The 16463-nt window shown below is 48.7% G+C and overlaps 1 protein-coding gene across 1 annotated transcript; it reads right to left on the bottom strand.

Moving 5' to 3' along the window:
• Positions 1–3459: 3459 nt before the first annotated feature.
• Positions 3460–7220, bottom strand: LOC125513561 (long-chain-alcohol oxidase FAO2-like). The gene is made up of 3 exons (XM_048678690.1): positions 6895–7220; positions 6507–6779; positions 3460–5410 (listed from the first exon to the last, which is right to left on the bottom strand). Exons 1-3 carry the CDS (start codon positions 7126–7128, stop codon positions 3632–3634), a joined length of 2286 nt encoding a protein of 761 aa, XP_048534647.1. The 5' UTR covers positions 7129–7220; the 3' UTR covers positions 3460–3631.
• Positions 7221–16463: the final 9243 nt, after the last annotated feature.

The raw sequence follows: 16463 nt of genomic DNA, 5'->3' as shown, positions 1-16463 counted from the left end.
AGAACAAATGGAAGCACATGTAAAACAAGAACATATGAAAAAGAAGAACATATAAAAAACAAGAACATATGAAAAACAAGAACATATGAAACATTATAGTTAGTGAGCAACATACGGAAATGGTCCATCGAGGTATCCAAACATTCCTCTATAACAACCTTGCCCTTGTCCATCACCATGGCCAAGTCCATCACCAAGGCCAAGTCCATCACCACTATTGCCGTCACGGGTAATCCACGTGCACCTTTAAGCACCCTATTGAAGCATTCGGCCATATTGCTTGTCATTTGACCGTGTCTCCGGCCATCTTCATCAAAATCACGTGCCCACTTGTTCCGGTGTTGAATGTGCCTATTGAGAAAGTCTTGACCCCCGGGATCAAGTTTTTTGTGTGCGAGCAATTTGTTCAACAAAGTGGCGAATCGATTCTCGGAGAAAGCGAGACAACAATCTTGAAGATCATCGGCCAACTCCTTAAGGCCACATGCCCTATAGAAGTTTGAACAAAAGTGCCTCATGCACCATCGATGGTGCAACGGAGCATGCCCAGGAATGTCAATCTCCACCGCGTTAAGAATTCCTTGACGTCGATCCGATATGACACAAATTTCCCTTTGAGAAGGTAACACCTTCGTCCTCAAAAGACGCAAAAACCACTCCCAGTTGTCATTGTTCTCCGCCTCAACCAAAGCAAATGCCAATGGCAACACCCGGTTATTGGCATCACTTGCTATCGCAACCAACAAGGTGCCCTTGTATTGTCCGGTCAAGAACGTGCCATCAATGGCGATGACCGGCCTACAGTGTTCAAAAGCCCTCACGCATTGCCCGAACGCCCAAAATGCACGGCCAAATACTCGGACTTTCCTTCCTTCATGATCCGTTGTTTGGTGCCCATGAGGCTCGACCGCATGAACCATGCCCGAGTTTGCGGCGGCCATGGCTAACAACAACCTAGGGATTCCGTCGTATGCTTGCTCCCAAGTACCATACACCATCTTAAATGCGGCTTGCTTCGCCTTCCGTGCCTTGCCGTACTTCACCTTGTAATGAAAGATGGCTTTCACAAGGTCAATGACATGTTGGACGCTCATTGTTGGAAGTGTGGATATTGAGTTCGAGAGCCTGTAAGCGATGAACTCGGACGTGAGTTGTCTGTGGTCTTGGGACACAATCTTGCCATCCACCCTTTTGCCTCGGCACATGTGAGTTGGCACACAACTCACTACGTGCCAAGTGGGACCTCCTTTCCATGGTCTTGCACGCACAATCCACGGACATATTTCATCTTCATATGCACATGCAACCGTGTAGCGCACATTGACGTTCGAGTGCACCACCTTGTGTGGACGATAATGCGTAACCGAGTAGTTGTCGAGCCACATCTTCAATTCCAAGAAGGTTTCAAACTTAGACCCTTTAGCAATCCGGTTTTTGTCGTCTCCCAAATCATGGTGAGACCTTGGCCTAACCCCAAGAGATATAGATTTGCCACCATCCACAACAGCTTCATCCGCGAGACTAACATCCTTGAACAATGGTGTCTTGTGATCCCGACCGAATACCTTCTCGAAAGCTTCGGCCTCCTTCACCGTGAACCCCTCCTCATCAACTTGTTCATCGGGACCTTCGTCATCCGAATCCGATGCATATGCACGGGAAAAAAGGATGGAATGGTCCATTGTCTCTTGCAAATGATATTTGTCGAGATCACCCACATTGTTGTCATGGAGATCAACTTCATTGTCATCGTCCGCATACTCATCATTGTCCTCCTGCAAAGCTTCATCTTGGTTGTTTGTAAACGGGCTCAATGTTGGCCTCACTTCTTGGGTCAAAAGAGATTCAACAATTTCATCTCGCTTCAAGGGTGGGGGGCTACTAGCAACCAAAGGGGAGGGTTTCCGGTTCAAGTCCAAATGCAAACTTGAATCAACCTTGTTCGTTGCAAATAACTCAAGAGCCTTGTCAAGTGATTCGGCCACCGTTTCCTTGTATGCAACCCAACGTTGCTCTGAGTTGACACACATTGTCTTCCAACGGATGTGCATTCCAAAACCTACATTATGCCTTCCCTCCAACTCAATGATATCACTAGGGTCCATCCAATTCAAATCTTTCCTCACTTGTTGCAAGAGCTTCGCATAGCTAGGACTACTATCAAACACCATGTCAAGCTCATCCGGGTCCGGTTCAATATTGCCTTTCAAGAAGGCGTCTTTGTCCCCATGATGAACAAACACACTTGTTCTTCCCATCCCTATAAGCATTCAAATAACACAACGTAACATTGCTTCCATGAGTACTAATTTAAGGATTAACACGGAATACAAACCCTAAAATATATATCAAACAACAACCCTAACCCTAACCCTAACCCTAACCCTAACCCTAGCCCTAAACCTAACCCTAGCACCAACATAAGAACACCCCTAAGAATAACCCTAACATACTAACAAAGCCTAATCATAGGAAATTGGCAAACAAAGATCTCATATCTCCATGCAAATGTCTAGATATCAACAAAACTAGGGTTTCCCCAAACTAGCAACAAATGAGCAATTTGATAACATTACTTGGATCAAAACAAGGGGATCGGAGAAGATTACCTTGAGGGAGGGTTTGACTTCGAAATCCACGGACAAATTCTTCAAATTTGCAAGATTTGGGAGAGGATTTGAGAGGGGAAGAGAGTGGGAGAGGGGGCAAAGCTCGGGTTGGGATGTGTGGGGTGGGGGAGGGGGCCCAGCCAAGCGGCTGGATAAGTCACAGTGCAGCGCCCGAGCGCTAGGCGCTGCACATTAAACGTGTGGCGCCTAGCTCCTAGGCGCTGCACTGCTGGGTGCGGGCCCAGGGGCTGCCACGGTGGACTAGCGTACAACCCCCCCTCGAGGTAGGCACTGCACCATTGGGTGTGGCGCCTGCGTGGCGGGTGCTACACAAAAAGGTCATCGACGTGAAATAGTTTCACGGACAGTTCATTCTGTGAATTGATTTCGTCTCGAGGTCAAAATTGTCAAATTTGCCTACAGGAACCATCTTGCTATACTATACCCACCGAAAAAAAACATTTCACTACAAAATTGTCGAGCGAGCTGTGGCACTGCGCTAACTTGTGCACCATTCATACATTTTTAGGGCATAAAAACGATTAATGCAATTTTACCCCATGTTTTTCCCCGCGGAGAAGAAAAATGACTCGAATGAATGTGCAATGCCAATTGTTCGCCATCACTCCCTCTGTACTAAAAAAGAAAGCTTGAAAGTTTTGTCCGAAATCAAATGTTGTAAAGTTTGATTAGAAAAAAAAATCAACAACTACAACGCCTAAATATGCATAATAAATATTTTATTGCATTAAATGATACTTTTTTTACACCGCAGAAAAATGATAGTATTTTGACATTGTAGTTGTTGAAATATTTTTATGAACTTACATAGTAAAATATTTGCACCATCTGATTTCAATCAAAATGTATAGATCTTCTTTTCAAGCATGAAAGCAGTACTGCACAGACCAATATGAGCACGCAGCACTTCGTAATCTCAACCATATGTCCATACTGATCCGCAACGTTCTTGTATCACAAACAAGACCCAAACTTATTCCGCGTACGTGCCGCAACTATTATTAATCTGTGGAGTGGTTTCTCCCGGAGGACGGGTCGCGTTTCAGCTGCTCCGCGATGCCGGTGGCGAGGCAGTAGGCCACGGACTGTATGGTGATCATGGGGTTGACGCCCACCGCGCTGGGCAGGACGCTGCCGTCGCACACGTACAGCCGCTCCGCCTCCCAGCTCTCGCCGCGCGCGTCCACGGCGCCGTCCCCGGCCGTCGCGCCCATCCTGCAGCTGCCCATCTGGTGCGCCGTGCAGCACAGGCTCCAGTTCTCGCTCTTGGACTGCGGCCCGCGCACCCCGGTCACGCCGTCCAGGAACTCCTCCACCTCCTCCTCCGTCGCGCCCTTGCACCTCAGCCTCTGCCCGTCGCTCCGGTGCGTGCCCACCTCCGTCGCGCCGGCCGCCACCAGGATGCGCAGCGCCCTCCGCAGCCCCTCGCGCTGGTTCTCCCTGTCCACCGGGTCCAGGTGGTACGCGATCCGCCGCTCGCCGTGCACCGTCCCCGACCCGCGGTCCCTCACCAGGGAGAAGATGTGCACCGTCCGCCCGTAGTTGAGCATCCGCTCCTTCATGTCGCGCCCGGACACCCAGGGGAACTGCGTCCCCGCGGCGGCCACGCCCATCAGCGGCGTCTCCAGGATGGCCCGGTGCGGCAGCCCGTCGCCGCCGGCAGCCTCCACCTTGTGCAGGGACGTGATGATGCCGCCCTCGTACATCTTGCCCTTCAGCTCCGGCATCTTGCCCGGCGGGAAGTAGCCCCACGCCATGGCGGTCGGGTGGAGGTGGAGGTTCTTGCCGATGTGCGGGTTCTTGAGCCCGCTGCCGCGCAGCAGCACCGGCGTGAGGAGGGAGCCGCCCGCTGCGACGGTCACCTTGGCGCGCACCTCCAGCTTCCTCGTGATCGCCGGGTTGGAGCTGGTAGCCACCACACCGACACACCGCTTCCCCCTCGCACCGGCCGCGTCAGTGAACAGCAGCTTCTCCGCCTTGCAACCCGTCAGGATCACGGCGCCGCGGGCCACCGCGTCGACCAGCCACGTCGTGTCCGTGCCGCGCTTGTCCCCGGTGCGGCAGCCGTACCCGCAGCTGCCGCAGTAGTGGCCCTCCGACGAGTTCCTCGCCACCGGCTCGACCTTGTACCCCAGCTTCTCGCACCCCTTGCGCAGGACCTTGTTCTGGAGCCCCTCCTCCTTGCAGCCCGACGTCACGCCAAGCCGCTTGAACACCGCGTCCATCGCGGCGGTGTACTCTGACTTGTCGAACAGCGGCAGGCCGTGCGCGGCCGCCCACTCCTTGCGCACGCTGTCGGGTGTCTTGATGCAGGCCGACCAGTTGACGGCTGAGCCGCCGCCGACCGTGGAGCCGGCCAGGAGGAGCCCGCTGCCGCTGATCGTGCTCACGAACCCGCCGTACTCGTAGAGCTGGCTCATCGACGGGCCCTCGATGGACGTGTAGTCCCTGGCCGTGAAGTAGTTCCCCTTCTCGATGACCACCACCTTGTGGCCGGCCCCTGCGAGCACCGCGGCGGCCACGCCCCCGCCGCAGCCGGAGCCGACGATGACGACATCGCACTCGATCCTGCACACGTTACGCGACGCGTCCTCGGTCACCGCGAGGCCCTTTTCGGCGAGGCTAGTCGGGAGGGACGCGTCCGTCTGGTGGATGGTCTCGACCACGCCGTCGTCGAGTGGCCGCTTGGTGTTTGCTTGTTCTTCTTGCTCCGTAGCCTCGTCCGTTGCCGGGCTGTAGCCGATTGCTCGCCAGTGAGGATTCTCCGAGTTCTCGTCGGTCTGCGGGAAATGAAACACCATCGTCACAGCTGTTTGCTGTCAGGGCATGTACAATGGTTGAAAAGATAGTCTTATCTTAAGTCTTGCATGTAATTTAAAGATGACAAAAAAGTATGTCCACAATGAGTTATATCTTAGCCTTATCTTTAATAACTAGCAATTCCGATCATCTTTTGTTTTATCTTAAATAAGAGAAGACAAGCCTTTTCTTACGAGTTCTCTCTTCTCCATCTCATTATTTATCTCATTATTTATCCTATGTGGCATTTCTAAGATAGCACCATTGTACATGCCCTCATTTTCAACTCAACAAATCCACTGCATTGCCGGAGCTGGTTCCTGTCATTTTCAACTTAAAATCTATTTTCGTTCTCAAAAAAATAATCTATTTCTAGCACGCTACCTAAATTCGGGCCCAATTGGTGTCGTCGGAGAAGGTGAAGAATTAGTGAGATTGTTCGGAAGTCGCAGCCAAGACATTTTGGGAAAAAATTGGGAAAAACCCAACAAGAAATTAAGTGTGCCTGTGCCATAAGGTCTCCAACCACTAATAAATTCTAAAAACGGGGACACGTCTCACTCTCTTGGATTGTCCATACAGTAATAACCAACGGCCAGCGGTGCACACCATGATCGGCATGGATCCATCGACGCATCACCATCAGGAGCGCTGCGGCGGTGATTCGCAGGGCCTGGGATCCGTCGCGCTGTAAGCCTACAATTCACACGTTCGGCCCAAGGAGTAAAACGATTACTGACGAACCACCCGATGTTCACAAAGAGCATGTGGCCTTTCGTCAGACTATCATGAAAGCCGTGGTACACTGGCTGCTAAACAGCGTGCATGCATGCGTCCATTATTGCACCGTGCCGCGCGCGCGCAGAGGCGCCATGGCCAACAGGCAACAGCAAGATCGTACGCTATACTTCCACCACAAATATAGTCGTATACTCGTATATAAGCTGCCGCCTGCCGATGCAATGCACGCGAGAAGCTTAGCTAATGTTTTCATTTGCAAACTGTACATGAAGTCGTACCGGGTGTGGCAAATGGTTAAGACATACTACTGCTACAAAAGTAGGCGCGCGTGCTTACCCAGGAGTAGAAGACGTAGAGGCAGAAGACCTTGACGAGGAGGAAGAAGAGGCGCAGAGGCGGGAGCATGGTCTCCCGGCTCCACCGGCGCAGCGCGTCCTCCCGCCGGTCCACCGGCATCTCCGCGAACCGCTGCACGAACGGGGAGCTCCACGACAGGCACCGGGCGCCGCACAGCGCGAGCGTCCCCAGCCGCGTGCCCAGCAGCCACAGCACCGTCCGCACCAGCGTCAGCGCCTCCCGGAGACACATTGCCGACATCAGCTGCGCCACCTGAGCGCGCGTGTACGCACAGAGTCAGCCGCCGGTTGGTAGCAAAACGCAGGTCGTCAAGACAGGTCGTCGTATCGTAGCTAGTCGCAGGTATATGTGTGTGTGTGCTACTAACCTCGTCCGGAACGGGCGGGTTGGCGGCGGATGCGAGGAAGAAGTCCCGGACGGCCTTGTCAGCGGCCAGGTGGTGGGCGTCGGGCGGCAGCGACGGGACCAGCGCGCCGCAGACGGCGGTGAGCGACATCATCTGGGTGGCGGAGAAGCCGTGCGTGTAGGGCTCCGTCCTCGCGCCTCCTCCCCGCAGGAGGGGGTGGCCCTGCCTTCCTCTCTGCTTCTTGTCCTCTTCCATGGCGCCTGGCCTTTCTGATGTCCTCAAAGCACAGGGGTGTAGTGGAGCGTGGGTGGGTGGGTAGCGGCGAGCTGCGAGACAAGCGGAGTGTGGAGGTACCGAGGCTTTAACATTGGACGATGATGGATGGGCGGCAGCGTCCGCTGCTTTCCGGGCCCCGCGGAACGCGGAAGGATTGCGAGATTTCAGAACCATCCAGCCACAGCATTTTATTTTACTGCCTGATCATCTCATCTGTTAACTGAACCGGAGGTGCAGAGTAACAGTCTGAACTGAACTGAATCTAGAACGGTGCACAGCTCATCGGCTGGGACGGCTTACGTGCCGCGGCACGGCAGCCTGCTGTGTCCTCGCACGGCCGGCGCAACGGCTCAACCGCGCGCGTGTTCTGTCCCCTCGGCGGGCTGGATGCTGCGAGCTGCAACCACGGAATTGTGGCCGTGTGCCATTTTGCTTGGAGATTCTGGAGGAGGCGGACGGATGCTCGGCGCACCGCGCACGTACGTTGCAACAGCAAAAACGGAGAGTCCCGATCCAATTGACTTCTTACCGACCTTAGAGCATCTCTAGCAGATCTCTCGTATCGCAAACCTTTAAAGCGTGGTATAAGGACCGTGAAAAACGTGTTTTAAAGGCTGGCGTGGGCTGCGACGAAACAGATTCCGCAAAGTCAAACGGTAAAACAGAATATTCACACATCCGGCCTTACGGGGTCTGTTCCGCCGCAGCCCACGCGAGCCCTCAAAACGAAAAAACAAAATGGACAATTTGACAGCAATTCCGATAAATGGCTACAAATTTAAACAATCAAACATAGTTTGCGCGAAAATTAAACATAGTTTCATCCATGACTCAGAAGAACCTCATGCAAAAAGCCACTGCCATCTCCATGACCGGCATCATCACTCTACACCACCATCACCGGTGTAATCCATGACCATCATCACCATAATCACTTTCCATCACCGGCATCGAAGCCACCACCCGTCGCGGCTTGCTTCCTTCTCTCCAAGATCTCCCTCGCAATATCGTGCCATTCTTTGGTGAGGTCGTCCATGTCATTGTCATTCATCATCATGATCTTGTTCTCCTCTTGAAGAAGCTTAGCCAAGGCCTTGTTCTCCTCGGCAAGGGCTCATCTCTCCTCAATGGCGACCTTGCGCAACCCCTCTTCCTTGAGTAAATGCCACTTTTCTTGCTTCTCTTGCGCCTACTTGTCGGCCAACTCCTTCTTTGCCTCCAATGTCTTGGCCACCATCAACGCATTTGATTGCACCATGTGTTAGGAACCCAGTAGTATATCTCTCGATCCATTACACTAGCTCACGAATTCGAGTCTCAAGTAGCGATTATAGTATCGGGTACATGAATTGGAAGAATGGGATCGAGGGATAGAGAGGAACAGGTGCTGCCGCCGTTGCCGTGATCCACTGGATGGCCTCTCCTTCTGTGCGTCTGGCTTAAGTAGTTGGAGTGATGAGCCTCGGATGGGCCAAGTCCATGGGCTGGCCCAAGGGGTAGGCCCTGTACGTGTACATGTTAGGAGGGCTCCTAACATCCCTCCCTCCTTGAAATCCGGCTTGACCCCAAGTCGGCACCACCAAGGACCGCCCGGGTCCCATTGCACTCGATGGTCGTTGACTTGCTTGAAGTTGCGATGGTAGCAGAAGGCGGGGTGCCTTGAACGACATGGGAGTAGTAGTCATGGACGATGGCGACCCAACCAAAGGAACTGTCGAGGGAGTAGTCATTGTTGAAGCCGTTGGAGTACTTGCGGTCGACGGAGCCTTGTGCGAAGCAGGCAGCAATAGCGATGACACCCCTCCCTCCTTGAGAACATTGTTGATCGGAGCCGGTAAAGGGTAGTATACCACCCGTGGCATGTGCTCTCTTGCTAATCACCTCCACCATCATAATTGTCGATGACCGAAAAGTAGAAGCTAGGAAGGTGACAAGACAGCGGGCAACCAAGATGGCGCACCTCCCTTTTTGAAACACCTCTCGTCGAATCAATTTCCTTAGCAACAACAATCTAAGGCCTCCAGGATCCCAAGACGTGTCAAGCTGGTCCATGCCCATGTCAAATCCTAACAGATCCATACCGTACGAGAGCAGATAATCTGAATGAAGACCAATTAAGGAGCACCGGCCGATAAATTCAACATTCCGCAAGTCAGTGATGTCCACCTGATGATCTATGTACATCACAAGCTCATGGGACATAGCCCCACACACATCAAGTACTGGAAACTCAATTTTCGAACTGTTGCTGGGACTCGAACTTCTGCTGATAAAGAATTCAAACCAAGGGCGTAGTCCGCCACTATGCTTGATCATCACATGCGGCTGGTGAACAAAAAGACCGCCAACTTGTTTAGAACTACATGCGGAATTATCAAAGCTGAATCTGGTTAAACTGTAGCTTGCCAATGAGCCCACCGAGGTAAGTACACGGTGTGACGCCCTTGATTCAATCGTACACTAATCATACACGCATATGTGTACGATCAAGATCAAGGACTCACGGGAGGATATCACTGTTGGGGAACGTAGTAATTTGAAAAAAATTCCTATGCTCATGCAAGATCATGGTGATGCATAGCAACGAGAGGGGAGAGTGTTGTCTACGTACCCTCGTAGACCGGCAACGGAAGTGTTGACACAACGTAGAGGAAGTACTCGTACGTCTTCCCGATCTGACCGATCCAAGTACCGAACGTACGGCACCTCCGAGTTCTGCACATGTTCAACTCGGTGACGTCCCTTGAGTTCCGATCCAGCAAAACGTTGAGGGAGAGTTTCGTCAGCACGACGGCGTGATGACGGTGATGATGTTCTACCGATGCAGGGCTTCGCCTAAGCACCGCTACGATATGACCGAGGTGGAATATGGTGGAAGGGGGCACCGCACACGGCTAAGGAACGATCACGGGGATCAACTTGTGTGTCATGGGGTGCCCCCTTGCCTCAGTATATAAAGGAGGGAGAGGGGGAGGTGCGGCCGGCCCTATGGGTGCACCTGGAGGAGTCCTACTCCAACCGGGAGTAGGACTCCCCCCTCTTGCCTTGTTGGAAAAGGAAGGAGGAAGGGAGAAAGAGGAAAGGGGGGCGCCGCCCCCCTTCCTTGTCCTATTCGGACTAGGGGGGAGGGGGCGCGCGGCCTGCCCTGGCCGGCCCTCCTCTTCTCCCTTATGGCCCATGTAGGCCCAATAACCCCCCCCCCCGGGGGGGGGGTCCGGTAACCCCCCGGTACTCCGGTAAAATCCTGATTTCACCCGGAACGTTTCCGATATCCAAATATAGGCTTCCAATATATCAATCTTTATGTCTCGACCATTTCGAGACTCCTCGTCATGTCCGTGATCAAATCCGGGACTCCGAAAAACCTTCGGTACATCAAAACATCAAAACCCTAATTACGATCGTCACCGAACTTTAAGCGTGCGGACCCTATGGGTTCGAGAACTATGTAGACATGACCGAGACACGTCTCCGGTCAATAACCAATAGCAGAACCTAGATGCTCATATTGGATCCTACATATTCTACGAAGATCTTTATCGGTCAGACCGCATAACAACATACGTTGTTCCCTTTGTCATCGGTATGTTACTTGCCCGAGATTCGATCGTCGGTATCTCAATACCTAGTTCAATCTCGTTACCGGCAAGTCTCTTTACTCGTTTCGTAATACATCATCCTGCAACTAACTTATTAGTTGCAATGCTTGCAAGGCTTGAGTGATGTGCATTACCGAGAGGGCCCAGAGATACCTCTCTGACAATCGGAGTGACAAATCCTAATCTCGAAATACGCCAACCCAACAAGTACCTTCGGAGACACGTGTAGAGCACCTTTATAATCACCCAGTTACGTTGTGAAGTTTGGTAGCACACAAAGTGTTCCTCCGGTAAACGGGAGTTGCATAATCTCATAGTCATAGGAACATGTATAAGTTATGAAGAAAGCAATAGCAACAAACTAAACGATCAAGTGCTAAGCTAACGGAATGGGTCAAGTCAATCACATCATTCGCCTAATGATGTGATGCCGTTAATCAAATGACAACTCATGTCTATGGTTAGGAAACATAACCATCTTTGATTAACGAGCTAGTCAAGTAGAGGCATACTAGCGACTCTCTGTTTTTGTCTATGTATTCACACATGTATTATGTTTCCGGTTAATACAATTCTAGCATGAATAATAAACATTTATCATGATATAAGGAAATAAATAATAACTTTATTATTGCCTCTAGGGCATATTTCCTTCAGTCTCCCACTTGCACTAGAGTCAATAATCTAGATTACACAGTAATGATTCTAACACCCCTGGAGCCTTGGTGCTGATCATGTTTTGCTCGTGGAAGAGGCTTAGTCAGCGGGTCTGCAACATTCAGATCCGTATGTATCTTGCAAATTTCTATGTCTCCCACTTGGACTAAATTCTTAATGGAATTGAAGCGTCTCTTGATGTGTTTGTTTCTCTTGTGAAATCTGGATTCCTTTGCCAAGGCAATTGCACCAGTATTGTCACAAAAGATTTTCATTGGACCCGATGCACTAGGTATGACACCTAGATCGGATATGAACTCCTTCATCCAGACTCCTTCATTTGCTGCTTCCGAAGCAGCTATGTACTCCGCTTCACATGTAGATCCCTCCATGGCGCTTTGTTTAGAACTGCACCAACTGACAGCTCCACCGTTCAGTAAAAACACGTATCCGGTTTGCGATTTAGAATAGTCCGGATCAGTGTCAAAGCTTGCATCAACCTAACCATTTACGATGAGCTCTTTGTCACCTCCATATACGAGAAACATATCCTTAGTCCTTTTCAGGTATTTCAGGATGTTGTTGACCACTGTCCAGTGATCCACTCCTGGATTACTTTGGTACCTCCCTGCTAGACTTATAGCAAGGCACACATCAGGTCTGGTACACAACATTGCATACATGATAGAGCCTATGGCTGAAGCATAGGGAACATCTTTCATTTTCTCTCTATCTTCTGCGGTGGTCGGACATTGAGTCTTACTCAACTTCACACCTTGTAACACAGGCAAGAACCCTTTCTTTGCTTGATCCATTTTGAACTTCTTCAAAACCTTGTCAAGGTATGTGCTTTGTGAAAGTCCAATTAAGCGTCTTGATCTATCTCTATAGATCTTAATGCCCAATATGTAAGCAGCTTCACTGAGGTCTTTCATTGAAAAACTCTTATTCAAGTATCCCTTTATGCTATCCAGAAATTCTACATCATTTCCAATCAATAATATGTCATCAACATATAATATCAGAAATGCTACAGAGCTCCCACTCACTTTCTTGTAAATACAGGCTTCTCCAAAAGTCTGTACAAAACCAAATGCTTTGATCACACTATCAAAGCGTTTATTCCAACTCCGAGAGGCTTGCACCAGTCCATAAATGGATCGCTGGAGCTTGCACACTTTGTTAGCTCCCTTTGGATCGACAAAACCTTCTGGTTGCATCATATACAACTCTTCTTCCAGAAATCCATTCAGGAATGCAGTTTTGACATCCATTTGCCAAATTTCATAATCATAAAATGCGGCAATTGCTAACATGATTCGGACAGACTTAAGCATCGCTACGGGTGAGAAGGTCTCATCGTAGTCAATCCCTTGAACTTGTCGAAAACCTTTTGCAACAAGTCGAGATTTGTAGACAGTAACATTACCGTCAGCGTCAGTCTTCTTCTTGAAGATCCATTTATTCTCAATTGCTTGCCGATCAATGGGCAAGTCAACCAAAGTCCACACTTTGTTCTCATACATGGATCCCATCTCAGATTTCATGGCTTCTAGCCATTTTGCGGAATCTGGGCTCACCATCGCTTCTTCATAGTTCGTAGGTTCATCATGATCTAGTAGCATGACTTCCAGAACAGGATTACCGTACCACTCTGGTGCGGATCTTACTCTGGTTGATCTACGAGGTTCGGTAGTAACTTGATCTGAAGTTTCATGATCATTATCATTAGCTTCATCACTAATTGGTGTAGGTGTCACAGAAACCGGTTTCTGTGATGTACTACTTTCCAATAAGGGAGCAGGTACAATTACCTCATCAAGTTCTACTTTTCTCCCACTCACTTCTTTCGAGAGAAACTCCTCTAGAAAAACTCCGAATTTAGCAACAAAAGTTTTTCCTTCGGATCTGTGATAGAAGGTGTACCCAATAGTCTCCTTTGGGTATCCTATGAAGACACATTTCTCCGATTTGGGTTCGAGCTTATCAGGTTGAAGCTTTTTCACATAAGCATCGCAGCCCCAAATTTTCAGAAACGACAACTTTGGTTTCTTGCCAAACCACAGTTCATAAGGCGTCGTCTCAACGGATTTCGATGGTGTCCTATTTAACGTGAATGCAGCCGTCTCTAAAGCATAACCCCAAAACGATAACGGTAAATCAGTAAGAGACATCATAGATCGCACCATATCTAATAAAGTATGATTACGACATTCAGACACACCATTACGCTGTGGTGTTCCAGGTGGCGTGAGTTGCGAAACTATTCCGCATTGTTTCAAATGTAGAACAAACTCGTAACTCAAATATTCTCCTCCACGATCAGATCGTAGAACTTTATTTTCTTGTTACGATGATTTTCAACTTCACTCTGAAATTCTTTGAACTTTTCAGATGTTTCAGACTTATGTTTCATTAAGTAGATATACCCATATCTGCTTAAATCATCTATGAAGGTGAGAAAATAACGATATCCGCCACGAGCCTCAACATTCATTGGACCACATACATCCGTATGTATGATTTCCAACAAATCCGTTGCTCTCTCCATAGTACCGGAGAACGCCGTTTTAGTCATCTTACCCATGAGGCACGGTTCGCAAGTACCAAGTGATTCATAATCAAGTAGTTCCAAAAGTCCATCAGTATGGAGTTTCTTCATGCGCTTTACATCGATATGACCTAAACGGCAGTGCCACAAATAAGTTGCAGTATCATTATCAACTCTGCATCTTTTAATTTCAACATTATGAATATGTGTATCACTACTATCGAGATTCATCAAAAATAGACCACTCTTCAAGGGTGCATGACCATAAAATATATTACTCATATAAATAGAACAACCATTATTCTCTGATTTAAATGAATAACCGTCTCGCATCAAACAAGATCCAGATATAATGTTCATGCTCAACGCTGGCACCAAATAACAATTATTTAGGTCTAATACTAATCCCGAAGGTAGATGTAGAGGTAGCGTGCCGACTGCGATCACATCGACTTTGGAACCATTTCCCACGTGCATCGTCATCTCGTCCTTAGCCAATCTTCGCTTAATCCGTAGCCCCTGTTTTGAGTTGCAAATGTTAGCAACAGAACCAGTATCAAATACCCAGGTGCTACTGCGAGCATTAGTAAGGTACACATCAATAACATGTATATCACATATACCTTTGTTCACTTTGCCATCCTTCTTATCCGCCAAATACTTGGGGCAGTTCCGCTTCCAGTGACCAGTCTGCTTGCAGTAGAAGCACTCAGTCTCAGGCTTAGGTCCAGACTTGGGTTTCTTCTCCTGAGCAGCAACTTGTTTGCTGTTCTTCTTGAAGTTCCCTTTCTTCTTCCCTTTGCCCTTTTTCTTGAAACTGGTGGTCTTATTAACCATCAACACTTGATGCTCCTTCTTGATTTCTACCTCCACGGCTTTTAGCATCGCGAAGAGCTCAGGAATAGTTTTATTCATCCCTTGCATATTATAGTTCATCACGAAGCTTTTGTAGCTTGGTGGCAGTGATTGAAGAACTCTGTCAATGACACTATCAACAGGAAGATTAACCCCCAGTTGAGTCAAGTGATTATGATACCCAGACATTTTGAGTATATGTTCACTGACAGAACTATTCTCCTCCGTCTTGCAGCTATAGAACTTATTGGGGACTTCATATCTCTCAATCCGGGCATTTGCTTGAAATATTAACTTCAACTCCTGGAACATCTCATATGCTCCATGACGTTCAAAACGTCGTTGAAGACCAGGTTCTAAGCCGTAAAGCATGGCACACTGAACTATCGAGTAGTCATCAGCTTTGCTCTACCAGACGTTCATAACATCTGGTGTCGCTCCTGCAGCAGGCTTGGCACTTAGCGGTGCTTCCAGGACGTAATTCTTCTGTGCAGCAATGAGGATAATCCTCAAGTTACGGAACTAGTCCATGTAATTGCTACCATCATCTTTCAACTTCGCTTTCTCAAGGAACACATTAAAATTCAATGGAACAACAACACGAGCCATCTATCTACAATCAAACATAGACAAGCAAGATACTATCAGGTACTAAGTTCATGATAAATTTAGGTTCAATTAATCATATTACTTAAGAACTCCCACTTAGAAAGATATCCCTCTAATCCTCTAAGTGATCACGTGATCCAAATCAACTAAACCATGTCCGATCATCACGTGAGATGGAGTAGTATCAATGGTGAACATCAATATGTTGATCATATCTACTATATGATTCACGCTCGACCTTTCAGTCTCCGTGTTCCGAGGCCATATCTGTTATATGCTAGGCTCGTCAAGTTAAATATGAGTATTCCACGTGTGCAACTGTTTTACACCCGTTGTATTTGAACATAGAGCCTATCACACCCGATCATCACGTGGTGTCTCAGCACGAAGAACTTTCGCAACGGTGCATACTCAGGGAGAACACTTATACTTTGATAATTTAGTGGGGGATCATCTTATAATGCTACCGTCAATCAAAGCAAGATAAGATGCATAAAAGATAAACATCACATGCAATCAATATAAGTGATATGATATGGCCATCATCATCTTGTGCTTGTGATCTCCATCTCCGAAGCACCTTCATGATCACCATCGTCACCGGCGCGACACCTGTCGTCTCGCCAATCTTATGCTTCCACGACTATCGCTACCGCTTAGTGATAAAGTAAAGCATTACAGCACAATTGCATTGCATACAATAAAGCGACAACCATATGGCTCCTGCCAGTTGCCGATAACTCGGTTACAAAACATGATCATCTCATACAATAAAATTTAGCATCATGTCTTGACCATATCACATCACAACATGCCATGCAAAAACAAGTTAGACGTCCTCTACTTTGTTGTTGCAAGTTTTACGTGGCTGCTACGGGCTTAGCAAGAACCGTTCTTACCTACGCATCAAAACCACAACGATAGTTTGTCAAGTTGGTGCTATTTTAACCTTCGCAAGGACCGGGCGTAGCCACACTTGGTTCAACTAAAGTTGGAGAAACTGACACCCGCCAGCCACCTGTGTGCAAAGCACGTCGGTAGAA

The sequence above is a fragment of the Triticum urartu genome, chromosome 6 (genome assembly GCF_003073215.2).
Source record: "Triticum urartu cultivar G1812 chromosome 6, Tu2.1, whole genome shotgun sequence".
NCBI classification, from domain to species: Eukaryota; Viridiplantae; Streptophyta; class Magnoliopsida; order Poales; family Poaceae; genus Triticum; species Triticum urartu.
Note: the sequence above shows the minus strand (reverse complement) of the source record. Positions and strands in the feature narration are given on the sequence as shown.

Bases quoted from the DNA above. Each gene is read 5' to 3' on its own strand.
- LOC125513561 (XM_048678690.1), bottom strand. From the start codon at position 7,128: ATGGAAGAGGACAAGAAGCAGAGAGGAAGGCAGGGCCACCCCCTCCTG. The intron at 6,780-6,894 runs GTTAGTAGCACA...ACGCGCGCTCAG, and splicing joins ACCCGCCCGTTCCGGACGAG to GTGGCGCAGCTGATGTCGGC. The intron at 5,411-6,506 runs GTAAGCACGCGC...CATTTCCCGCAG, and splicing joins TCTACGTCTTCTACTCCTGG to ACCGACGAGAACTCGGAGAA.